This window comes from Didymosphaeria variabile, assembly GCF_027946475.1.
Source record: "Didymosphaeria variabile strain IMI 356815 chromosome Unknown scaffold_1, whole genome shotgun sequence".
NCBI classification, from domain to species: domain Eukaryota; kingdom Fungi; phylum Ascomycota; class Dothideomycetes; order Pleosporales; family Didymosphaeriaceae; genus Didymosphaeria; species Didymosphaeria variabile.
In genome coordinates this window covers 4,003,213-4,027,463 of record NW_026611620.1, presented here as the reverse complement: position 1 = coordinate 4,027,463, position 24,251 = coordinate 4,003,213, and the positions used below count along the sequence as shown (strand labels likewise).

At 50.9% G+C, this 24,251-nt stretch overlaps 10 protein-coding genes across 10 annotated transcripts; 5 read left to right on the top strand and 5 right to left on the bottom strand.

The window, feature by feature from the left end:
* Positions 1 to 1,369: 1,369 nt before the first annotated feature.
* Positions 1,370 to 3,024, top strand: N0V89_001281 (uncharacterized protein; the record flags this gene model as incomplete). The annotated part of the gene is made up of 2 exons (XM_056210094.1): positions 1,370 to 1,840; positions 1,891 to 3,024. The coding sequence occupies 2 exons, from the start codon at positions 1,370 to 1,372 to the stop codon at positions 3,022 to 3,024; spliced, it is 1,605 nt and encodes a 534-aa protein (XP_056076916.1).
* Positions 3,025 to 3,832: 808 nt separating this feature from the next.
* N0V89_001280 (uncharacterized protein) lies at positions 3,833 to 5,620 on the bottom strand (the record flags this gene model as incomplete). The annotated part of the gene is made up of 4 exons (XM_056210093.1): positions 3,833 to 4,029; positions 4,244 to 4,297; positions 4,351 to 4,541; positions 4,599 to 5,620. The coding sequence occupies 4 exons, from the start codon at positions 5,618 to 5,620 to the stop codon at positions 3,833 to 3,835; spliced, it is 1,464 nt and encodes a 487-aa protein (XP_056076915.1).
* A 4,277-nt stretch (positions 5,621 to 9,897) lies between these two features.
* Positions 9,898 to 10,853, top strand: N0V89_001279 (uncharacterized protein; the record flags this gene model as incomplete). Its single annotated transcript, XM_056210092.1, has 2 exons — positions 9,898 to 9,906; positions 10,041 to 10,853. The coding sequence occupies 2 exons, from the start codon at positions 9,898 to 9,900 to the stop codon at positions 10,851 to 10,853; spliced, it is 822 nt and encodes a 273-aa protein (XP_056076914.1).
* An 863-nt stretch (positions 10,854 to 11,716) lies between these two features.
* Positions 11,717 to 12,098, top strand: N0V89_001278 (uncharacterized protein; the record flags this gene model as incomplete). The annotated part of the gene is made up of 2 exons (XM_056210091.1): positions 11,717 to 11,719; positions 11,775 to 12,098. The coding sequence occupies 2 exons, from the start codon at positions 11,717 to 11,719 to the stop codon at positions 12,096 to 12,098; spliced, it is 327 nt and encodes a 108-aa protein (XP_056076913.1).
* An 824-nt stretch (positions 12,099 to 12,922) lies between these two features.
* Positions 12,923 to 13,966, bottom strand: N0V89_001277 (uncharacterized protein; the record flags this gene model as incomplete). Its single annotated transcript, XM_056210090.1, has 1 exon — positions 12,923 to 13,966. One exon carries the CDS (start codon positions 13,964 to 13,966, stop codon positions 12,923 to 12,925), a length of 1,044 nt encoding a protein of 347 aa, XP_056076912.1.
* A 515-nt stretch (positions 13,967 to 14,481) lies between these two features.
* N0V89_001276 (uncharacterized protein) lies at positions 14,482 to 15,483 on the bottom strand (the record flags this gene model as incomplete). Its single annotated transcript, XM_056210089.1, has 1 exon — positions 14,482 to 15,483. One exon carries the CDS (start codon positions 15,481 to 15,483, stop codon positions 14,482 to 14,484), a length of 1,002 nt encoding a protein of 333 aa, XP_056076911.1.
* A 589-nt stretch (positions 15,484 to 16,072) lies between these two features.
* Positions 16,073 to 17,206, top strand: N0V89_001275 (uncharacterized protein; the record flags this gene model as incomplete). Its single annotated transcript, XM_056210088.1, has 1 exon — positions 16,073 to 17,206. The coding sequence occupies one exon, from the start codon at positions 16,073 to 16,075 to the stop codon at positions 17,204 to 17,206; it is 1,134 nt and encodes a 377-aa protein (XP_056076910.1).
* Positions 17,207 to 18,039: 833 nt separating this feature from the next.
* Positions 18,040 to 19,305, top strand: N0V89_001274 (uncharacterized protein; the record flags this gene model as incomplete). The annotated part of the gene is made up of 1 exon (XM_056210087.1): positions 18,040 to 19,305. One exon carries the CDS (start codon positions 18,040 to 18,042, stop codon positions 19,303 to 19,305), a length of 1,266 nt encoding a protein of 421 aa, XP_056076909.1.
* A 606-nt stretch (positions 19,306 to 19,911) lies between these two features.
* On the bottom strand, positions 19,912 to 22,158 carry N0V89_001273 (uncharacterized protein; the record flags this gene model as incomplete). The annotated part of the gene is made up of 3 exons (XM_056210086.1): positions 19,912 to 20,132; positions 20,188 to 21,479; positions 21,530 to 22,158. The coding sequence occupies 3 exons, from the start codon at positions 22,156 to 22,158 to the stop codon at positions 19,912 to 19,914; spliced, it is 2,142 nt and encodes a 713-aa protein (XP_056076908.1).
* Positions 22,159 to 23,293: 1,135 nt separating this feature from the next.
* Positions 23,294 to 24,075, bottom strand: N0V89_001272 (uncharacterized protein; the record flags this gene model as incomplete). The annotated part of the gene is made up of 2 exons (XM_056210085.1): positions 23,294 to 23,581; positions 23,644 to 24,075. The coding sequence occupies 2 exons, from the start codon at positions 24,073 to 24,075 to the stop codon at positions 23,294 to 23,296; spliced, it is 720 nt and encodes a 239-aa protein (XP_056076907.1).
* Between the last annotated feature and the right edge of the window lie 176 nt (positions 24,076 to 24,251).

Sequence of the window (24,251 nt, the reverse complement as noted above, 5' to 3'; positions counted from 1 at the left end):
GAAAGCAACACAAATTCGGTCCGAAGTGGTAACTAGATTCAATTCGAAAGTGCGATGACAACGATGCGTATCACATCTGATATCAATAAAGGGTCTTCTAATTGTGGATGCAGAACGGAAATGTAAAGGAGTGCATGCATGAAAGAGTGATTGACTAACGAGATGTTTGTTGAAAGCGTGTCTTTGAGACTTATGTACTCGCAGATACACGAGAGGCCTTGTAGTCCGAAGTATTGAAGGGATGTATTACGCGGCGAAAGTAAGATCGCCCCGTGCTTAGCCATTTAAATTGTGAGACCTACTGTGAATCATCCGCAATGTCCGGGCTACCTCCCCCTTGGGCATTGTGCTATTGCACATGCTACTAATTCGTTACTACTACCGACTACCAAAGCGGACATGGAAACTTCGTCAGGAAGACCTCAGCATGTGTCAAAGAATCACGACTACTCTGTTCTCGCTATGATTGACCTGAAAGATTAAAGCCTGGTTACATTAGTACCACTTGGGCAACTTCGGTAGCAAATTGAAAGGATTTTCCAAGGATACGGACTGAAGGGCGGAAATCCGCAGGGCGTATGCTCTCAGATTGTCAAACTACGCCACTGCATCACGCTGACAGGTCCCAGACAGAGTCAATCTTGATGAACTGTGCAGCTTGACGTTTCACTACTGCAAGGCGAAGGTAGTCAGCGCAAGAGCCGAAGACCGCAAGCTGGGAACTGTGCTGCAATGCAGGCTTCAAATCCACAAGCCGACGATTCGCATACTATTCATCGACGCTTTACAGAATCAAAGGCAATAAGCGACACTAGCGTTCAACCTCACCTTTTCGACGAACTTGGTAGAGGTACATGACATAAAAATGCATTAGAGGTCACGAAAACACATGGTCAATGTCTTACTAGGTCAGAATCATTTTACCCGTAGGGTGGGTGTCCGGTTGTGCCTTTGGCAAAAAAGGACTAGCGTGGCTCACTGCCCATGCATTCGGGCGACACGACTGTGCAACCCCCGCACTGTTGCTTCGCCCCCACAGTACGCCTAGTTCCGCATCCCAGACTCTACGACTTGTGCGGCGCTGCTTTGAAGCTATCGTTTCCCTGTTACTTTCATCTCCAGTTGCAGCCTTATTTCCACGCTTGCAGCAATCGCAGTCATGACTGGAAGAGATCGTGAATTCACGTTGCAATTAGGCATTTCGCATGACTACCCAAAAACAGTAAGAACTCTATGGCGATTTCCTCTCGTTAGGTCTACCTGCAACATTCTGGACAGGACTAATAAGGGACAGCGGCAAGGCAGCTCCTGCCGTAGCAGCGACGGTCTCACTGAGTGCGCGTGCATCAAAAACAAGATTAACACAAGCATGGAGGAATGCTCTCTCTACGGGCGTCCTATCGAGCCCCTAGCCTTCTACTTGCCGGCTTTCTCCGAAGTGGAACAGCAGAAGCAGTCGCCATTGTACAGGATCCCAAAGGAAATACGCGATCTTATCTTCGAATATGCTCTGACGGACGACGGCGCGCCGTCGCCTAATAGCGACAACGTCTTCCGGCGCAGTGCTAAAGGGGAAATTTCTGAGGTGGACAGCGCATGTTCTCTCCTTCAAACATGTAAAGCAGTGTATCTGGAGGCATACCGTTTACCTATGCAGTTGAATGGTACGCTTCTGTTCTCCCGTGACAAGCCTAGGCAGGCTGGTCATACGTTTCTGTCCTTGCTAACCTACTGGTGGATTAAAGGCTATCTGGCATACTTTACTAAGGAATGGAGCGGAAGGCGCGACGGCTCGCGTTGGAATGATCCCTCGCGTCCAGATCTCGCCCGCATTGCACCAGTAAGTGTGGCACACGAGTTCCTTCAACTTATGGTTGACCATACTTCCAGTGGCAGTACGCCTTGATCCAACGAATTGATCTTAGCCTTCAGCAAACCTCAATAGAGGGAAAGGGAGGCCTGCAGAATGAACTACAGTATTGGGGGCCTGCCTTAAGGCACTCAGGTGCCTACGTCTCTCCCCGCTACTATAGCACCACACGCTCTCTTAGCAGCCGCCCCAAGCCCGAGGTATCCGCTCACAACTTCGCACTTGTTCCAGCATCGGACAGAAATTGCGAAAAGGGGATTAAAGACGGAGATAAGGTGACGCTGGAGCGGTACGATGTCGAAACGTACTATGATCCGGAAGATGAGATAGGTTATGGTCAACTATGCTATGTGAAAGGCAAGTTCATTGCTCGATCAATGGTAGCCAGGAGGCTTACTCATCTCACGCTTCGCATGTCACGGACTGACTGGTGGACCTGGGGAGATGACCCCAGCGCAGTCGATAGCGACAAACAACTCGCCCTAGATCCCGCCTGCGGCGGCACAATACCGAGACCAACAATTGACGACATGCTAAACCTAGCTACTTCCCGCCGCAATGGTTGCCATCCCTCGTACGACGAGTCAGGCAGCGAGACATGGGGATCGGCCATTGGAGCTTTACCAGACCTGAAGACATTTGAACTTATACTAGAAACATTCTCGCCAAAGAAGCAGCAACTGGAGAACGTTGTTGATTGTGCTAGAACCTGGAAGTTTCCTCTAAAAGGGACGCAGTATGAAATGGTATGCGATCATAAGATAGAGTCTCTGCAGTGGGGCCTGCCTGAACATAGAGATGGAAACGTTGATGGCATGGAAAGGATGTCTGACGAGCAGAATCAAGCGCAAGACCAACGCCATCCAGCCCCTTACACGTTGAGGGACAACGTCGATCCCGCCCCCTCATCCGCTTCCTCTTCACTACGTCAACGGTTCAGGCATAGGTTCTTCAAGCGCTCTAGAGAACCACCGAAGACCAAGTCCATCGCGATACTTCCACAATGGAATCCTCCAGCTTCACAAGACTGGGTGCAGCCGAGTCAAAGCCCATCTCTATATGAAGACGACTTCCATCCGGAAATATCTTGGCTTCGCGGGTGTACTGAATTTGAGGTTAGGGTCGTGCGCTTTAAACGGAGGAGAGCGGACTGAAACGTCTGTCTTCTTTGTTCAGAGATACGAGACGTGACAGCTTGTGCGGGTTGGGGGACTAGCTGTGTGTGTGCTACTCCGTGAAGTTCCGCACTTCCAAAGACATTGCTCTCTTGACTATTAAACGAGAGAGTCATGTCCTACAAGTCAAAGTCGTGGAGGAAGGCCATGCTACGTTTGTGTTCTCTTCAGGTTATGGGCTCGCTGCGGCTACGACATCTTTATAATAAGCTAATTTGCAGAATTTCTCACATACGACTATAGGACACTGAAAACTAGTTTGATAAATCACCGCCGCTTAGATTTCTCTACATAGAATGCCTCTTCACTTTGCTGTTTGTTCCATCACTAATAGCCGTACTATCGCTCCTGAAAGTTTGTTGCTTTGTCAAAGCTACATCTTCCATGGGGAGGACCGTATGCTTGCTGATATGCTGTACAGTCCCACTCTTCAATAGGCCGCCCTCGGTTGTTACCGGTTGTGGGGTCGAAGCGAGAGGTAGATTGGTCAGGTTCCCCATATCCGCAGTTGTCGGTATTGCTTGAGACAAATCTTGCCATTTTCCCTCACCATGTGCTTCGTAGGCACGCCTTTGAAACTGGAACACGCTGTCCTGTATCCAACGGTCTATGCGCGGGGCTAACTTACGCCTGAAGAAAGGCACGTGGACTAGCGACTTCAACAGGACAAGATCTAATAGCATGAAAGTGCAAGACAGCCCGATGATGAGGGAGAAACCAAGTACATTGACGTTCCTAGAGTACTTGTAAGTATGCGATGATTTGTTGCAAAAGGCACAATGCACACTTACGCGAAACCACCGGACTTTTTCATCCTCATAGCATGGCACAGTGATTGTTCAGCCGCTGTAGCCGGCTTGTCAACATATTCGTATGCATGCGGCTCTGTGGCTTGGGCACCGATGGCATAGTCCGCTAGCAATATCTGTAGCACCGCCCATACTTTGGAGTCCTGGGAGATCGCTTCTATCTTCCATTGATCATCTGGTAGGGTTGTTCGCGTCCCTCTATTGAGAGTGTATGTCGCGTTCAGAATGCCTATATTACTAAAATCCATGAACCACGATCCATGGCCAAGAAGCCGAAGTATCAATCTTTGGACATCGCTGGCTTCTGGAAAGCTTTCTTGCCAAGCATTTTCACTGAGCGGACCTAGGTCGCTACAAGATTCATTTTTTCCCGTTTCGACTATACACACCTGATACTGTAGCTATGGTGAGTTTTTGTTCTCGTTTGAAGCTGGTGTTCTTACCTGGACTGTACATCCCAGTGTACCGGATCGATGGTCGGATAGATAGTATTTACCGGTTGTGAAGTTGTAAACAGTATGGGCAGCGAACAACGGGTCTTCTACTGGCTGCTGATATCTAATCTGTCCAATAGTTACAACCATAAGCACGAGATCAGATTCCTTTTGCGAAATCTCTGGAACGGGTGTCCAGCAGTAGTCGTCATCTGTGCAAGGAAAAGGATCGCTCCCAAGCTTCATCCATCCGCTGCAGCTGCATCAGTATCGCGAATTTCTTGGTAAATCTGGTGAAACGGGTACATACTCAGCTCTGTAATTTCTGGTCGAATTCGTGTACAGCAGACTGCGTATCTCTGTAGCCTGGTCTAGCTTACTGGTAGCATTGAACCATTTCGTACCATTGCCGCTTACAAACCCTCCATAGAGGGTTGCCTCGAATTGTTCTTCGGAGAAGTCGTAGCGCGGCTGGGATAAATAAAGTAGCTTGTCCTCACGAGATAGATCGGAAGAGTTTATTATAGTGAGATAGCCATCTGGAGGTAAAACTGAGCACGTAGTGCGCCGCCGGAACTTGACGCCGTCGTTTACGCCGAGGTTGAAACCAAAATGCTCGTTCATATCCAAGAGACCAGAATCCATGACAATAGCGGAGAAGTTCTTCGTAGCACAGATTTTGGCTGAGAACGGGCATTCGGCCTCCTCGATGGTGACCGGTATGCGTGGCTTGACGAAGATGTTGTTGCACCGGCTTCGTGAAGTATCGGACTTGATATAGCAGTCCAATGCGTAGGTTTCTCCGATGCTTTCGTACGTAGAAACGTAATCGTTTTCGAACGAGCCATGTTCGTTTAGATAGCGTGTGGCATTTCGGAATCCACAGAAAGGACTATCAACGAGGACTTGGATGTCGGAGCTTGAGACAATAGCAGACGAGAATACACTTGCAGTGAGCGTACTAGCCGCAAACAGAAGTGAAAAAAGAGCCGGCAATAGACACCGAAGAAGCACACGGCCTTTACGTCTCCAGCTCCACCAAAGTTTGATCATTTCCGTCACAAAATTGCCGGGCGCAGGCATGGTTCGTAAAAGCGCTTGCTGTTGCTGGAACAGAGCATCCTTGGACCCGCCGGATGCTCGCTGCTGGTGGAACGAGAAAAGTAGCAAGCTCCATAAGTGTGTTGCGCCGATGGTTGACATAATCGCTAGCAGTGCCACGATGATAACAGATGTGTTTGTGTCCACGGTTATCGTGCGTCCCATGGTCGATCCACCAGTCTGGTCCAACCATACGCCACGGTATACATAACGGTCATCTAGCTCAGACATGGTGGTTGAGTGCGGAGTGGGGATGCAATTGTAAGGAAAGAACGTGTGGCCCCTGATTGGTTAGATGATGGACTCAAGTGCTGAATCTACAAGATTCCCTGAAGGATCCGATATCTATCGCGAGCCTTGCCTTGCTTATAAACTCCACTTCATGGGCACAAGGCAGCATTGATAGAATCATTAACAACGATATGAACGAATGAACGGACGTTCTCCCAAAAAGGAATATAGTGGAAAACACAGTGGTGGCGACGATCTCCAGCAATTGGACTCAACCTCGCCCCATGGATATCAGCCTGCACTTCGTATGCAATGCATTGATCGTTATCGCTCGAATAATGCGTAGTCGAATATGCAGTCGGATGCAACATTGTATTTGAATAATATGCAGGTTACAATTCATTAGTTCTCTCCTAAGCCCCCTTTATCAGGCCCCCTTGTGCTACAGTATCGATGAGAAGTGTGAGGACTGTGTTGCTCGATATGTACCTTGGAAGTTAGACAGAGATTGGGGCTAAAATAACAACGTGGGGTACCATAGGACAGACTGCAAGCAACATTTGTAGTGCATATTCTCTTAGTAGGTGTGTTGTGCCGGTGCAAGGCTGAGAATATAGACTCTTGTGATAGGTAGATAGTGATAGATTTGCGTCCGCTAGTCTGGGCCCCAGTGTCGCTTGAAGGATGCGCCGAGTATCTTCAGTCTGATTACTATTTACAAAGACAATCTGTACATTACATAGCTACCACCAACCTCCAGGAGGGGTGACCTGTCCGTTATCTGTCCTCCATACTATGGGAATCCTGACTTTGGTCGGTTGCGGCGTTGCAAGTTGGCCTATCTGGAGGGTTTGCCTGATCGCCTTGCGCCCCTAGCCCCAGCGGATGTGGGGTGTGGGGGCATTCCGCAGACGCGGTGGCTTTTGTGTGATATACGACCCATTAGTTGCATCGTGGCGTTTCTTTGACTCGTTCAAGTGTGCCACATCTGCATGGGGCCAGCTGAAGCCGCTCTGATAGGCCAGGCGTTCTCAGTCTCTGGATAAGGCCAGTCTAATGCGTGAAAAGGCAAGACACATCAATATGTCTTGAGAACTTGGCAAGGAAGATCAACCTTGCACGATCCGTATCTGAACATGGCTGGGGATTGTGAAAGCACTTTGTGTTATGTCGAAATTCGTAGTTTTGGCAACGGAATATTTACGGGTGCTAATTATACTGAGTTTGCGAAAGCGCATCTAGTAAGTCTGCAGTACATCTCAGCGACCTGTCCATTAGTGCCCACAGTTGCAAAGCGAATGGCAACCGCCTCGATTCAATGCATTTTCACAAGTCTACAGGCCAACAGATTCCGCTCAAACTGCAACGGTGCCTCAAATCACATTAGCCCCAGCAAACATTTGAAAATTCTCAAGTTAAGGCGTCCACCCACCACCAGACAAGGGGCCGAAACTTGGGTGCATTTTCGGCAATCCCGCACTACCTATGGGCTGCAACCGAAGCGACAGAACCAGAGACCTTTTGACACAGAGTCAATCTTTCGTGGTTGTTGTAGTGACTTCAAGTGCATCAGGTGCAACCGTGCAGCCAGGTTGGCCATTAACCAGAGGCCTCTTTCATTTCGTGTCAAAGAGTATAAGACGATGTAACTATCCTTGCGAGGCAAATTCAATGTCTTGGAGACTAGTGTTAGAAGTTGAAATTTAAGTCTATTGTACGTTCACTTAGTTAGACTTTTTGAAACGTCTCGCCGCAAACCTGCACAAGTCGGCGGGATCAGGCTCATAAGCAGCGGTTAGGAGTAATATGTAAAGTTGGACAAAGGGACTTCCCGCGGCGGGAGAATAGAGCTGACGCGCGCATATACGTTGGTTTTTGTGCTGGAGCAGTTAGGGCCACTCGCTTGGCAACAAATGCTATTCCGTCTAGGAGGAAGCGCCAGCTCAGCGATGCTCTCTCTATTCCCACGAAAAAGCTTCTCTCAAAGGAGTATAGAATCGTTTCTATCAAGTATGTCTCACTCATCTGGCGCCTGTTTGATCAGGGTGATGATGCCATTGGCAGCTTCGTGATCGGAAACGCGCTACGTGATTATCTACGCGCCACGCTAACCGTCTAGGATCAGACTCCTCGCCAAGATACAACACTACTGGACGTTTGTCTGGCGCCAACCTCCTTCCAGCCTCCCCACAACCCTGTTTTGTTTACCACACGTTTGATCCTAGCGCTTGCCATAACAGCAGCCGTTGTTCACCGATCTGGAGCCTCACGCGATTAGAGACGATATGCATTTGTCTGTACCAAGCTTCGCCGCTACATGTTCGGCTGCATCGCTCCCCGCCGGTTGATTAAACAGCTGCTATCCTCACGGTTCTGCTGGGTGAGTTTCTGTTTTTACAACCACACTACAAAGATACTATCTTCTTCAAGTGGACTGGGCCAGAATTGGTGCACCATTTACATAATCTGCTGGAGGATGTCGCACTTGCCAGTCGCCCCGATGACACCAATATCGCCATCCATCTCGACTCGACTCATGATCAAACGTCTTCAAAAGCCGAAGAGGTCCCCGAGCACATATGTCCTAATTGCTCAGCGAGCTCGAAGAACCAATCCATTCACTGCATATCAGTGTCAACGCCTGCTCCCCCTTCCTATCATACGACCGTTTCACAGCCACGGTCCGTAGCAAGATTATCTGTTCCGATCCTCAACTTGCAGACGCCAGATCATAGGTCGATATCTATTCGTCCACATCGCCCTCCACCCGCTTTTCGTCGACCCGACGAAGGAAGACTTCACGTGCGATTTCGTGGAAACGGCCTCTCGCCCGTTTCGCCTCAAATATCCGAGCAAGGTCACCGCAGCGGCTGGCAGGTTTCCGCAGGCCTCGGCATACCGGACGCTCCGTTCAAACCCGATATCAGCCCGATAACCCCAGGGACCGCGGAAAAGGCCGAAGGTGCGGACGAAGCTAAAGACACGGAAACCCCGGAGGCAAGCTCCGGTGCTTCGAATCTCGCACAATGGATCGAACAGAAACTGTGGAAATACAGCGCGTCCCCAAACGTTGTGAAAAGATGGCTGATGGAAATCATCAGTTGGACCTTCAGTGCACTTTCCAGGGTTGGCATAATAATTGTTCTATATCATTACCAGCATCGACCTTTACCACGGTGGCCGCTTGGATTGACGTTAAACGCTTACATTTCAGTCTTGGCAAAGGTTAGCGGAGCTGCTCTCCTCCTCCCCGTCTCCGAAGCTCTTGGGCAACTGAAATGGATATGGTTTCGAGTGAATGGCGACAATTCTATGCAAAGCAAGAAGATGTGGGATTTTGAGTGAGTTGATTCTATTTCGTAAAATGGACATGGTCTTGTTGGGCAGCATAGATCTACAGCGCTACTTGAAACATCCTGTTGTCATCTCACTCAACGGAGGTTGGCCTTTGTTCATTTCTTCTTTCAGTGGACCACGCTGACTTCTTGGGTTGTTAGGCTATTTGACAACGCATCAAGAGGTCCTTGGGGGTCTTTCATGTTATTGTTCCGTACCAAGGGGAGGTCGGTGGCCGCTCTTGGCGCAGCTATTACCCTCTTTGCGCTTGCGATGGACCCATTCTTTCAACAGGTGGTCAACATCTCCGAGCAATGGCGGGAACAGCCGACGAAAGCATTTCTTCCGCGTGCAACCACATACATGGCGTACACCGCCGGAACGTTCCTACTCGAAGGCAGCGGGGTCATCGAGCTTGATCAAGCCATGTCAGCAACATCATATCTTTACTTTTACGACAATGGGACCATGCCAGTCACTTCTAGCAACAAAGGGGTCAATCCCACGATTCCCCTATCTTGCCCCAGTGCCAATTGCACATGGCCCACGCATGAAAGCCTGAGTGTATGCAATAGGTGTGAAGACGTCACCGATCGCCTCGAATTTAGGTGTCGCGATTCAACTCTTGACTGGGTCCCGGCCCCCGTGCCTCTTCCTGATTTCACCAATTGGGACTACCCTAACGGAACCGCATGTGGATGGTACCTTATAGCAGATACTCCGATCCTTATGGCTGGCTATACTACCGAGCCATTTACTAATCAGACCGGAGAAGTCCTTATATCACGCTCGCAGCCGCTGTACGATCTTTTCACAAGAGCTCCGCTTTCTGGTTACGCAGCAAAACTCAACGACACCCGCAACCCAATATCTCACTTTGTCGTTGTCTCCGGTGGGGATGCAATACGGGTTCGCCAAAATGCAACACCAATAGCGCATGAATGCATCTTGTCTGTGAGTAAACCTAGCCCTAGGGATTATAGTCCTCGTCGTGCGCAGAGCTGGCAACATATCACTCGGGTGGCCTGACACATTCGCCTAAATATCAACTCCCCGATCAAATCGCTGACTTCGAACCCTCTAGTGGTGCGTTAAGACCATGCAATCAATGGTTTTTGAAGGAGCGTATACGGAGAATGTAACGGATACGGTCTTCAACAAAACTCTCGGACGCGATCCGTGGATTACCTTCGTTGAAAAGGACGGCAATGAAACCCTTGGCATGTTTTATGAGTATACGGAAAGCGTCACCATTGTTGGAAACAGCGGATTCGACTACACAATCAGCAACGAGACACACACCAACATCCTCTCCATCTTCGATGACGTCTTTCCTTCGACGTATACAGTCACAAATACCACGGATATGAAACAGGCTGAGTTGCGCTTCCAGCAGTACAAAACCGCCGGCTACCGATCACGGAATGAGGACTACAATCCCTTCCTCTATGACAACATTACATCTCACTTGAACAATATGGCTAGCGATTTGACCAACATCGTAAGGTCAGCAAAGAGCTCGATTGAGATGATTCCGGGTCCAGCATCCGACCTTGTGAGTGTCGTCGAGGTCCGATGGGAATGGCTTTCTCTTCCAATCGGCCTCCTTATCTTCAGCTTTGTCTTCCTGGTGGCAACCATCATACGAAGCTCTATGGCGCAGGACGTGGGCGTATGGAAGACTTCGGCCATCGCAACTCTGCTTTATGGCCTCCCAGACGATGTGCGGGAGAAGGTAACGTCCGCTAAGGACAAAGGAACCCCGCGAGCAAATGCGAAACGTACAAAAGTGAAGTGGCTTCCTGGGGTCGGGTGGAGGCTCTCGGGCGCGAGCGCGTTCTCACCATCTCCTCTAAGATCTCGTCACACGCCTCCGCGGGCGAAATGGAAGGAATAATTTGATGATACCTTTATTTCACTCCAGTATACTTTTTATCCAAGATATCACAGGAATCCAGTTGCACACGCCTGCATCAACGTTTCTCGGTCGTTTACGAACAGACTCTTCGTGTCCCGCCTATAAGCTATTTTTGGGTTTTGCAAATGTACATACCGAACGCCTACAATCTTCGCTTGTTGAAATGCTTTGGCCCCCATCGTCGAGGGCAACTGCCCCATGTCGCATAGGCACGGGGCTTTAGTCCAAGGTCACCATACATCCCGCGCCTAAAGCCAATAATAGGCATCGGAATCGACACAAATCTCGGCCAGGTCACCATGCGAACTCTTCCACGAAGCCAATCAGTATGGAGCGCTTTCAAGCACGTGAAGACCCATTGCATCGCATAGAGGGAACCTGCCAGCCACAGTACCGAAGCGCTCAGGTACCTATTGTTCCTCCAACTTCCTTCGTTCTTACTGACACGCGTAAAACTACACTTGTTTCAGTTTCTCCACCGGGCGGCTAGCAAGTAAGGTTCACCGTTCAAGGCACTAGGCGCTTACAGTATCCTTGTAACCAATCAACGCACAGCTCTTGTGTTTGACATAATGCAGCCTTGTGCAGCATACCAACACTTAAAGTGCAGCATATCGCCCAGTTTGCAAAGCAAGGGCTGGCTCCATTCATTACTCCATTCTTTCGAACTTCTCGTCTCTCTTGTCTTTATCGTTTTAATACTGGGAAGTGCTGCGCACCGAACCCCTCACAGAAATATACACAGAAATATACCAGAAACAACACAGTCAGCAACAGTCAACATGCGCTATTCACTTATCTTCGCAACCTTTGGCCTCGCCGCCCTGGCCGCTCCGCTTCCCATGGTAAGTCGAACTGCGTTTTTAGCGATCTCCTTCGGAAAAGCTAACATGGACACAGGAACAAGCCCGCGGAGTCGCTTTCGAAGCGCGCAACACCAGGAAATTCGGGAATGGGCTGCATGTCTCCTCGCGAGAGGCAAACGCAGAGGCGGACGCAGATGCTCAAGGAAACCTCCGCCCATGGTCACGAGAGGCAGAGCCAGAGCCCAACGGCAACCTGCGCCCGTGGTCAAGAGAGGCAGAGCCAGAGCCCAATGGCAACCTGCGCCCGTGGTCAAGAGAGGCGGAGGCGGACCCCGAAGGAAACCTTCGCCCATGGTCACGAGAGGCAGAAGCAGAGCCCAAGGGAAATCTCCGTCCCTGGTCGGCCAGAGAGGCCTAGTAAACATACGCTTCCTCGAGTGGAAAACGCTAAGACTGAAGCGCTGAGAACAAGCGAGGTGTAAGATCTGGAAACCGATACCGGTCAGCACTGCATGACGGTACTCGGAGGACGCATTTGACTTTTCAGACGGTTGTACGCAGCCTCGGGAACGTGGAGACTGTAATTGGGGCCCTTCATGCTCTAAGCACTTCTAATAAGTATAACTGTTCTTCTCACCCCTATTCTTATGTGCATAGTCACCTCGACATTATGTGTTTTTTATTCTTCTTTGATAAACCACGACGCGATGGTCTCGTAGTGTCTACTCAGCGGAGTCGATATAGAGCTGTCCTATAAAGTGTTAGGCGCTTTGGCTTTAGGATCCTTTGATCTTGGAGAAAGTTATTATAACTAACCGTCTTTGCAATCCCCTCCTCTACACCGTAGGTTTCCAAAATTGGTGTTTTTAGCAGTCTCCGTGGCGAGTTTGTACCGGTGGATTAGTAGTTGCGTGGGTGACCAGCAGCGAATACCCGCTGTTGTATGTTTTTGCGAATCTTTTTCTTGCTCGTTGTGGGTCTGGAAACGGGCGATGTGGGCCTCGAAGCCGGACGCGGTCCGCTACTCTAAATCACTAACGATAGTCCCTGCCTCGTTTGTTTTTGCCTCTTATTGCTCGTTTAAACATCATGATCTTATAGAGAAATGGGAAATTCCTGCCACTGTATAGTGTCTGGTAGATCCTGGGTCTGACGGACGGGGTGTTGGAAATTTGATCGCTCCATGGGCATATGCGAACTGTACTATGTCTTTTTCCTCTTTTAGACAAGAGTCTGAATCTGTTACATACGATAGACATCCCTCCCAGTCATCATCCTCTTCTTCGGCGCCGGTTTTGTCCGGTAACCACTTGTCTCATTACCCCCTTCGCCACTACTGAACAAATTCTCCACCTTCGCAAACACCATCTCCGTGTACGGAATACTCGGCGCGTCGTAATCGATGGTAAAAGCGCTCACACTAATCCCGCCGTTAGCCACCACGGCCGTCTCGCCGGGCAGACTGCAGTCTCCATTATAGCACGCGTTCACACCAGCAGCCAACGGCCTCAGGTTTCCCCACGTAAACGTCCCCTTCTCTTCATCGTACACCGCAACATCCGTCTCTGCTTCCCCCGTGAGTCTTGACTTCACAACCGGCGGCAGTGTGTCGTCAAATAGCTCAGGGATGTTGACATTCACACCGTACCCGAGCGGCAGAACGCGTGCGCCTTCTGCGGTGGCGTTGATGAACTGCTTCACCACGGCATAGGATGCCTTCGCCGCGAGAGCCGCAGGATGTGAAGAATTTGTCACGTTGAAGTACGGCACTGCAGCGTTGCTTGCGCTCAGAGCAATGGCGGGAATGGAGCGCGATACAGCCGCGTACGTGGCGCCCAAAGTACCACTCAGACTGTACACAAATGGCCCAAGATTCGTCCCATAGTTTGGTCCAGCAAGTGCGAGATCAGGCGTCCATCCTGGATAGTATCGTGGCAAAACATAGTCAAGCGCAACGAACGTGCACGCAGCAGGCGTCCCGTTGTAGTACCATATACTGCTATCGTTGGGGTCTGTTCCTACGGCTGGGGCTCCTGCGGGAACGATGTCGTACTGCGAGGACGAGGTGAGGTTGGGGTAAGTTGAGAAGTCTGAGCGACCGCCTTGGCCGGACTGTTGTGTTGCGGGTGCGACGATGAGGACGTCGTGGCCGGCAGCTTTGAGAAGCTTGTATAGTTCGCGGAGATTGCCTGAGCCGAAGCCGTCGTCGTTATTTAGGAGGATGTTAAGGGCTGAGGAAGTGGAGGCGAGCGAGAGGACTGCTGCGAGCGTAGTGGCAAACCTCATCTTGGAGCAATGGCAATGACCAAGTGCTCAGTCTAATAGGTGGGCAAGAGCTGCGCGCTATCAATCAATGAGAGAGGCCTTGCTCTTTAAAAGCTGCGAGCAGCGCATCCCTCCGATGCCGCTCAAACCAAGTGTCGCGTGCTCACCTTCCCTATGCAACTAGCAGTTCGCTAAGGATGCAGGTACCGTGCTGGTTCGCAAAGTCGTTCAATCATCGCAGCTCCCGGAGAGGATCTACCAAGTCCCAAGCTCTCGGTGATAAGAGGTGCTGGAATATGGGGTGGGGACTTGGGGCTAAACGAAGTGTGGAAGGTGGAGATAAGCTGGGCTCGGAAATCGGCGCCTCGTCACATATAGCACGGTGATAGTTGTAGGCTAAGAGTTGGAATCGACGTCAACGTCAACGTGACAGACGAGTAGGGCGATAAGATTTGGGCGGAAAACAGGTCGTTCAAATTTATGATAGTAGCATCTCTTGTGAAGGCAGCCCGAGGAATGATCTTTTAATTCTTGAATCACATATAAGGTTTCAGTACCTCATGCGTATGCTTCCAAACGCTCGGCGTCGCTTTTGCCCTTAGAGCGGGAATAACTTTAGTGTTCGTAGTAGATTCGCATTTATAGTTGGTGAGGAACAGGCCTTCGTCCACTCTCCCTGTCGTACTTGTACCAGCTTTTCCCGACCACGGTACACCGCAGCCACCAAACGCAGCACTCGTGCAGATGTAAAGATGCCTCTGGCCAGCTTCCTCGTCCGTGAAAGACAGTAAACGGATCAATGGATCAAGGAACGCCCAAATGGCCCACGACAGAATCGACTGATTCGCGTCCAGGCCTCTCCACACGTTACCTGTGTTCACCCAGCCCGGCCAGGAATGGATGAATGTCACATCGGTGTGCCCAGTTGCAAGCTTGTCCAGAAAGACAGTGTTCAGGGTCAGGTAGTGCGGCTGTGCGGTTGTGAAGCCGAAGCTGCCAGGATTCTTAAGATCGATGTCGTCAACGTTGATGCTGGTCGTTCGTTCAAGGCCGCCTCCCAGGACATTTACAACGCGCGGGTTCTCAGCCTTCTTCAGGAGAGGAAGAAGATGCAGGATGAAAAGGACGCGTGCGTAGTATGACAGAGCTTGAGAGATTTCTATTCCTTCAGAGGTCTCTTGGCGGATGCCAAAAGGTGCATATCCCGTTGTAAGAAAGAGCAAGTCGATGTGACATTCCTTGCTCTTGATCAACTCGCATGCTTTCTTGGCTTCCGCGAGAAGTGATACTTCGGCTTCGACCCATATGACTTCGGCGTTTGCATTGATGCTCTGTAGTTCTTGGACGAAGGTACGAGTGCGCACTTCAGAGCTCGGGCGTCCGATGAGATATATTCGCAGACTAGTACCTGTCGCGACTAAGGCGCGGAGTGTGAGCTTGCCGATGCCAGAAGTTCCTCCCACGAAGACGGCCACACGGGGCGCGTTTGCATCGTTAATAAGAGCGTTAGAAATCTGGATGTCCTTGTAGGCAACCATGATGGGGTTGGACTTCGATCTTTGGCCGGACTGTAGGTATACAGAAGATTAGAGGCGAAGCTTTGCTCTATAAACATTGTCAACCGTACGTGTTCGCACGGGTCATTAAGGCATCCTGCTCTTCGGACGAATTCTGGGCGCCACAGTGCCGCTGGATAGACCACTCATGCTGCCTTCGTGGCATACATCGGAGTCGAATCTAGCTTCTCGCATATCTAGCGACATGCGAATATGTGTACGAGCAGGCTCATGCGTAGTGGAAGAGGGAGTGGAAATGCAGCCGTGCAGTAATTGTCGGCACGTGGCGCTAGGTTAGCGTCATCGAACTGTTGTGCTCCACCGACGTCAGCCATCGAAGCGGACCCTGGCACCAGATACAATCTTTATGTCGGCCTGTTTCGCTCATGCCCTGACTGTGATTTCTCTTTCACAATCCGTGTGTTCATATCACTGGCTTTGACAGTACCATTTCGAAACTTGTTAACCAAGAGGTCCCCCGGCCCCAGCACGCGACCAGTCCTCGCGCCGCTGCCTGTTTACTAGGTACTCTTGCGCTCTTCGCCCATTCACCTCTCAACACACCACCACCATGGCGCCTCTCCGAATAACGATACCCACGTCGCACACCGAATCAGATGGTGGTAAAGAGTTCACAACCTACGAAATCCGCATCGAGCACCCTTTCCCACGCGCATCCACGTCCCTGCGAAAGCGCTACTCCGACTTCGCGGCACTCGACTCCGCTTTGCGCTCTCAAGTAGGCGCACTCCCGGCTCCCTTACCTGCCAAATCGTGGCTTGGGGGTTTCCTTGGTCTCGGCAGCTCCCTCGGCTCCCCGGAGCAGATAGAGAAGCGCAGACAAGGACTAGAAAAGTACTTAGAAGCGATTGAAACAAGTGAAGACGGGCGATGGCGGGTCAATCCGGTATACCGCGAGTTCCTCGAACTCGGAAGCGACAAAGACAAGAAGACGGCGAACCTTCCGGGCGCGCAGTTCGGCAAGGACAGAGTGAGGGACAGCACAGACTGGTTGGATAAATATCAAGAGGTGAAGAGCAACCTGCAGGATGCGAGACGGTGGTTGACGGCAAGAGAGCAAGCTACCGCCGCGACAGCGCAGCACGAAGCGGGTGCGAATGCGAAGAAGGGTCTCGTCAGAGCCGGCACCCTTTTGTCAGCGTTGGAAGAGGGCTTGAACAGGCTGGGAGGCAGCAGCGATGGATGGAGCGGTGATAAACTTGGCGAGGGTGAGATACGGCGGCGACGTGATCTCATTGGCACGTCACGTAAAGAGCGCGATGGCTTGGAGAGCGTGCTCAACACTATGGCGGTGAAGGCCGCGGTCTCGGGGTCTGCATCCTCCGCACCTTCCACAAACTCGGCTGCAGTCACGAACGAGCAAAAGGCTGGGCTCTTCAGTCGCGCGAATCAAGCTGCACCAGGCCGATCGGGACGTGTTCTTGGAGGTCAAGCCAAAGAGACCGAGCGCACACGCGAACTCGATAATGAGGGTGTGCTTCAACTTCAACAGCAGATCGTCGCCGAGCAAGATGAAGATCTGGTCGACTTGACGACGGTGGTCAGACGCATGAAAGAGATGGGCGTTCAGATCAACGAAGAACTGGTGTATCAGAACGCCTTGCTCGACCAGGTCGACCAAGATGTTGAGCGTGTTGAAGGCAAGATGAAGATTGCAAAGAAGCGCATTGCAAAGATCAAGTGAGAGGGGATCGAGTATGGGTTTTGCATATCACACTGGCGTTTTGCTTATCAGCTTGATTTTGCTTTGCATATACCCATCTTCCTAATGAGCACATACGCACATAGCATTCTTCAAATACGTTTTCTTCTGTTCGCTCTTCCTGTCCATTGCTGTGTTGGCTGCAGGCAAACCTCATTCACACGGTAAGAGCCACCGCCGGCGCTAGCCTTATGTTACGGCGTCTCCAGTTTCTGCCCTCCACCCTTCTTACATCAACTTCAGGTTTGCATCTACTTTAGTTTAGTTTTCGACACTCAGCGCTGTTGTCTCAACGACCTGTACGCTCTTCTTCATGCATTCAAATTCCATCTGTCGCCGAGCTGAAGCGGGGAACGCCAGCCAAACCACACAGCCCCGCCTCTCGTCCTCCTCCAGACATTACACAGCCATAACGCAACATGTCGTGCAGTACATCACGTTCGCTGCTTAATTGCGCCACGATGCCTTACCGTCCTCATCGAAGGGCAAAGTGAGCGTGAAATGGAGAGCTGTGCGGTGAGCAGTGGATGCGCCCTTGAACGCGGCGAACCACATCATTACGGTGTGCAAGAGCAAGGCAAAGGCAATGCACCAAAAATTTGTGGCGTGTAGCAATAATGTTTCGCCATTTTAAGGTGCAGGTAGGTAACTGGTGCCACATGGACAGGGAGCATATAGGTCGGCGGTTGCCCCTGGGAGCGCAGTCCATTTCACAAGATCGTGAAGCAATACTTGAGGCCACGAACTTCCTACCCGCGATTCAAACCTGGTCAAATATATGAACCATCTCTGTGAAAGATTTTGTTTCATCCAACATGGCCGCCCTCAGCGACTTAGCTACCGTAGTACACATTCTCAAACGCGCCCACGCCTTTTGTGAATCCTGCCGTTCCGCCCCCGAAGAGATCTACCTCGCACGTGAGCATGTACACGCCATGACTCTCTGTCTTGAAGGAGTTTCATCCGATCTGTACGAGAACCAACGCTCGTTTGTACACCAAACCACCTACAAGGCCAAAACCCGTCAACACACGCTCAAGGCGCACATCGCGAGCTGCGACCGCTCTCTGATGCGAATGGAAGTTCTGCTGCAGAGTTACCAGGGGTTCAAGAAGGAACATGTCAGTCTCTGGGATAAGTTTCGCTGGAGTACTGGCGGGAAGAAAGAGATTGCGGAGTGTAAAGCGGACTTGGTGCTGAGTACAGCTGTGCTCGATGTGTTTCTCGGCAGGGAGCAGTTGAGTGTGCTGTATAAGCTGGAGAGCATTATGGAAGCGTTCATGAAACGGGTTGCACCGTTAGAGGCCTTCGACGTGCCCATGTCAGCGAATGATGGGAGGGGGAGGCAGAGGAGTGGGAGCAACGTCACGAGGACGATTGTTATCAGTCTGGTACTAGCCCGACTGAAGAAAGTCTTGCAGTCTTACCGGAGGAAGACGGCTAATGCCAAGTCCAAGAAAGCCGGACACCAAACAAGCCCAGGACGACCGAAGCCTGTGATGAGAACAAACTCTGGTTTCATGAATAATCCAAACCGCAACGCCCTGATGCATACATATGCGTCGAACATGGCGAGCGCTGCAGCATTCAAGGCTCCACACATACAGCGGAAACCTCATCCTCGCACACCCAGCCCAGACTTCCATTACATCCCGAGCACCAGACCATCTTCTCCTCTACCTGGGCTCATCCGCCGCTCAAGCTCCATGCAACGCCTTACGAGCCACCTGAACGCCCGCAACAGCAATCTCCGTACCTCCAAAGAGCATTACGAGTGCTGGAGAGTCGGAATCGGCACGCTGGCCTTGGGGCCTAAGACCGCACCACAGTACCTACCACACAAGCGTGGGCAGCTGCAATTGCGAAAAATGGGTGACGTGTTCAAAGAAGCTGAACTATATGATAGCAGGGCGGTGACAGAAAGTGACGAGAAGGTGAAGTCGTTATTGAAAGAGAAGAATAGAAAGGTGAAAAAGGGGAGAAAGTGGTACTTTGTGGCAGGGAAAGTGGTCGGGAGGGACCCGGGGAGGACGGGAGTGGTGAGTGTGGAGAAGGCTTTCGTTGTGCTTGTGAGACGATGAGGATCGAGCTATGGATCTTAGAAATTACTTACCTTGGCATGGTATGTTTTGTAATACATCGTTAATAATGAAATGTAGAGCTTCTAGAAGCAAGTCCCTTCACATCCATCAACCTACGGACCAAATACCTAGCCATTGACTCTCACTGCCTTCATTCACCTCTTCTGTTCCCCCCAATTGAGTAGGCAAGTCAAAATCATTGTCAGCGACGCACACAGTTCATCTACGATGTCTACGATGTAGGCCAATAGACCGGCAAAGATTGTGTTCAGTAATCCAATCTGATGATTCAAGAGCCCAAGAATCAGCTTCAAGAACCCCGTCGATCAGGACTTTCAGAATGCAGAAGAGTTTCTGTATCTGACGATCGCTGCTTGGAGACTTGGTATCTAAATCGTGCATGAGTCTTTCACAATTACATGTAGCTCATCGGTAGGCTCAGGTGGATAGTGTATATTATTTGGAAACTGCGTCTGTGTCGAGAGCTACCTCGGTACTAAGCATTTCTCGCAGCGAAATTCTCATGCCTATGCATCTATGCTAGTTCACGATGATCTGCTCGCCGAATTGGGAAAGATGATACACGACGAAGCTTCCCACTGGGAATCATACATCCTGTTGATGCACAGCCAGGAATGTCAAGCTCCATAGCTGAATGATATCGCTCTCGGTCGTCGAAAACGCACTCAAGGGCACGGGTTGGTACCCATTGTTGTACTGCCAGCTCCAGACCTCGCCGCTCAGCTGTGCGCGATTCTCATTGATCGTTTCCCAGAGCACTTCGTAGGCGTTACCGACTTTGCTGCGAAGTTTCTGGCCGCAGAAATCTTGAAAATGGGTTAGCCGCGTGAATTCGAGAACGAGAACATGAAGGACGCTTACCGGGTGCAGAGGTACAGTTACAGCGGGCGAGTTGTCGGCCTAGACCAGCTGCCATCATGGCTAATTGCCAACTCCATACTACAGTGCCGTGGTAGTCGGAATTCTTGAACTGGTCTTGGAGGGATCTACTGTCGGCATAGGCTGGGTTTGCAACAAACAAGCCCACATCTGTTTTCAGCCCGACGGGGAAGTTCTGCAGGATGTGGTCGGCGGTCTGCTCAAGGAATGCGCTCAGCTGAGCTTGATTTGTGGTGTTCAGGAGGAAATGTCGGAAGCAATCATCAGTGTTCATGACGCGGACCGGCTTGTCATCAGTCCCCAGAGCGAGACCGTAGAATGTGATGTTACCCGAGATCTGGTCGGTGTTCGAAGGTCCTGCAAGGGCAGCATCGGAGACATATTGTTGGACAAGCTGTTTAGCTTCGCTGCTAGAGACTGACACCTCGAAGAATTGTAGCGTTTCGTCTTCCCACACTTGCGCATACTTAGCTGCAGTATCCGCCCAATCCGGGTGATCTGAGAAGTAGCCTGCTTGAGACAAGGAAGCGATTGCACGCAAACCTGCGGGTACAAGCGCTGTGTTGACGTCGTATGGTATGCGACCACCTCCTAGACCTGTACCTGAATCTCGCCAATTGCCTACTGTTTGGCCATCTTTCAGATGTAATAGATTCGATGCAACTTGGCTTGAAACAAACGGCGCAGTGATGCTCATGATCCTCTCAGCGGTACGCTCTGCCAGGGTAGAATAAGCGGTTCCCGCATTCTCCTCCAAAAAGGTAGCTTTTCGGCTGAAGAATAGCGCTGCTCGGTCTTTGCCAACGTCCGTGTTTACGAAGTAGTTGTTCATCAATATAGGGAACAAAAAGTCTGTATCGATCATCTTGTAATCGCAGGAAGGCGCGCTCGAGTCGATGCCGTCCTGGCGAGCGAGGAATGCAGCGTAGTCTCCTAGATTCTCTTCGTGGCAGACTGTTCCGTCAGTCTTATTAATGCGCTCGATTACTGCCCCAATCACTGCCTCCAGTGCACCACCTTCTCCCTGGCTGAGAATGTCTTGCATAAGCAACGCGGAAAGCATGCTGTCCCGACCGAAGTACGTCAGGAACCTCCATGATCCAGCAAGAAGCTTATTCGAGTAGGACAAGAAGGAAAGTGACTTGGTTAAATCGGCACTCTCCCTTACAAGAGCTTGCGAAGCGTTGTTGAGCACCTCCGAAGGGCTCAGCTGAACGAGCTGAGGGTAATTGAAAGTTGCTCTGAACTCGTATGTTCCTGTGCCAAAACGAAGCCTTTGTGTAGAAATTAGCTTTTTGGACGATAATGGAGAGTGTTCACTTACATCCACTTATCGCCGGTGATAATTTGAACCGCTTCCACCCCAGAAGTGGGTGTGAAGTCGATCCAAGTGGTGGTCTCGCCATCGAACCAAGTCCGCGAGAACTGTCCGCCGTTGTCGCCAAATGTCTCCGTTACGACAGCGTTCTGTACATCGGGACTGAGTATCCCTCCACCCTCAGAGTAGTCGCGGATAGAGCGGATGCTCCCAAGAATGGGCAGAGTGAGAAGAGCAGGCGTATCGAAGTGAACCAGACCTTTGACACCAACGCGCGGATTCTGGTTCTTGGCTCCGGTGGCTGCAGGTTGGTTTACAGTGTCCAGAATTTGCCCGTCTGCGGTTGAGTTCTGAAGCTGCAGGCCAAGCGTGCCGTTGTTCTCGGCTTCAAAATAGGCAGTTGCGCCACTGTTGCCTGCAGGCCATGCGACAAGTAGCCGTGGTTTGGAATTTGAATTGTTGGTGTTCGCATCCGGACTTGTGACAATGACATGGGCGCTGGTGATGCAGTCGGAGAGGAAGTAGTTGTCATACGGCGGTTCCGAGATATGGAGCCTTGACGCAGGACAGTCTGCGGCAAATGTGAAGCCAAATGAGGCTGCCAACAGATACCAGAGCACGAAAAGGGTAGCCATGAGGCAGTTGAAACTGTGCGTGGTGATCAGCTTCGATTGCGGGAGCCAAATTATATACTTGAACTAAGGTACCATGCAATGCCCGTGCGTCATTTGGGCGTTAGCCCCGGACGCAGTGAAAGACGCAGGCATCGTGAGAGCACACCGTGAAGCCGTACATCAAAATGAGGTTACACATCCACCTTCCCCATCTTATAGGTTTCCTCCATGCAAGGCCATTGACTTTCATGGCTTTGTGTAAGCGATAAGGAAACAATTACAGTTGGTGCGCGCAACGGCAGGTGAGATTCTAGCAACGTCATTCAGCATGGCAGCTACCTGAATGCGGCGGGCGTGGTGCATCTAATGCAGGCAACTCGGAACAAAAGAGGGGTCGAAGAGCGATGCTGCAGATCACCTGGCCGACGAGCTTTGGTGTCTTTGACCCGATGCAACCTGGGAGGAATGGTCCGCTACGGATGCGCTAAAGACCAAAGAAGACTAGTCCGTAAGCGGAGCACGCTTTGGGATTCTCGTCATGCATGGTGCCTTGCAACCTTCCTGCTGCGGCTCATCACTCTGTCTTGTTGTCGTGCGAGTCCACCGTCGTCTCTGCCTCGGTTTCGTACCCCGGTGCTTTTCGTTGGCTCTATCTAAGCTGCTGTGAACGGCTATTACGTGGCCGACAGAACCACCTGCAATGAACAATCCTGTACCCTTCAGTCAGTCCCCTTAGTAGTTTCCCGAAGGTTGAAGCCTGTGCCAATCATTGAACGCTTGGTCAGCTGAGTCTCAGGCAGAAATTCTACTTCAACAAACTGGTCTCTTCTAAGAAGCGTCTGGTCCAGGGCAAGGCAAAAATTGCGAAGATACTTCGGAACGTTTTGTCTAGCTTTCCTAAGCACATATCTCTACGCAATATAGCAGAAAGAGAACTATAGTAAACGTCAGCATCGAATCAGTTGTAATGAATCACCTCCGGATTTCAAGGAAAGGGACACCATGTTCAAGATTCATTTTCAAAGGTCAAACCCTTGCTTTCGCCTGATAGCATTCAAATATATACATCAATGGTAGGTCAACGGTACCGCAGCTTATAAACATCCACAAGAGCTCGACAACCTGCTTCGTGTCGATTTTACCCAGGTTTTACCTCTCATGCGATGAACTTGACCGCAGTAGTCGTCCCCTGGTCCGCCTTAGCCGCCGCCAATGCCATAAGCAACCCCGGATACCAAACATTCATCATCTTCTGGTCTCCGCTCGCATTCGGATGCACACCATCGCGCAAGTCGCTCGAGCCAGAAAAGCCAGTGTACTGGTCCACGACCCAGATAGGCGACTCGGTCTTGTTGAGCCCAGCGGCCCAGGTCGGGATCTGAGCGTTGAGTTGCTGGATCTTGGTGTTGTACGAGCCGATTCCCATGGGGATGATCTGGGCGACCTGCGGATAAGAGTTTAGTGAATGGTTTGCAGAGGAGGGTGTTGGAAACGGGGAAGGCATACCACAATCTTCATTTTGGGGTTGTGAGTCCGCATCGTCCCCACCAACTTCGTAAACGCCGTGATAACATCCGCCACAGGCTTGTTCTGCTGCACGAAATCATTCGTCCCCAGGTGCATCGTAATCACATCCGCGGGATTTGTCTTCAGCCAGCCGTCGAGCTGGTTTTTATTCGCGATGTCAATGGCCAGGAAGCCTGAGTGGCCCTCGTTGTCGCGATCATACTTGGTATCTTTGCAGTTGTTCTCGTTCTTGCCGCTGCCGACGAAGTTCACAGAGGCCCATTCCGTGGTTTGCAGTTTCTCCCAGAGGAGCGAGCGCCAGCAGGTGATCTCCGTGATGGAGTCACCGAAGGGCATGTAGCGCAGGGTGGCATTTTGAGCGGTGGTGATCCCGAGGAGGGTGAGCAAGGAGAGGACTTTGAGGGATACCATTGTGTGTGAGTGAAGTACTGCGCTCGTAGACTGGGGTGCTGATGGATGAATCAGACCACTTTCTGCTCTTTTATATGCAGTGTCTGTGGAAGATATCTCGGATGTAGTTCGGAGATCTTAACAATTGATATTGATTATATAGCTGGCGTCGCGTCGCCCATTGCTCACGGCGGGGT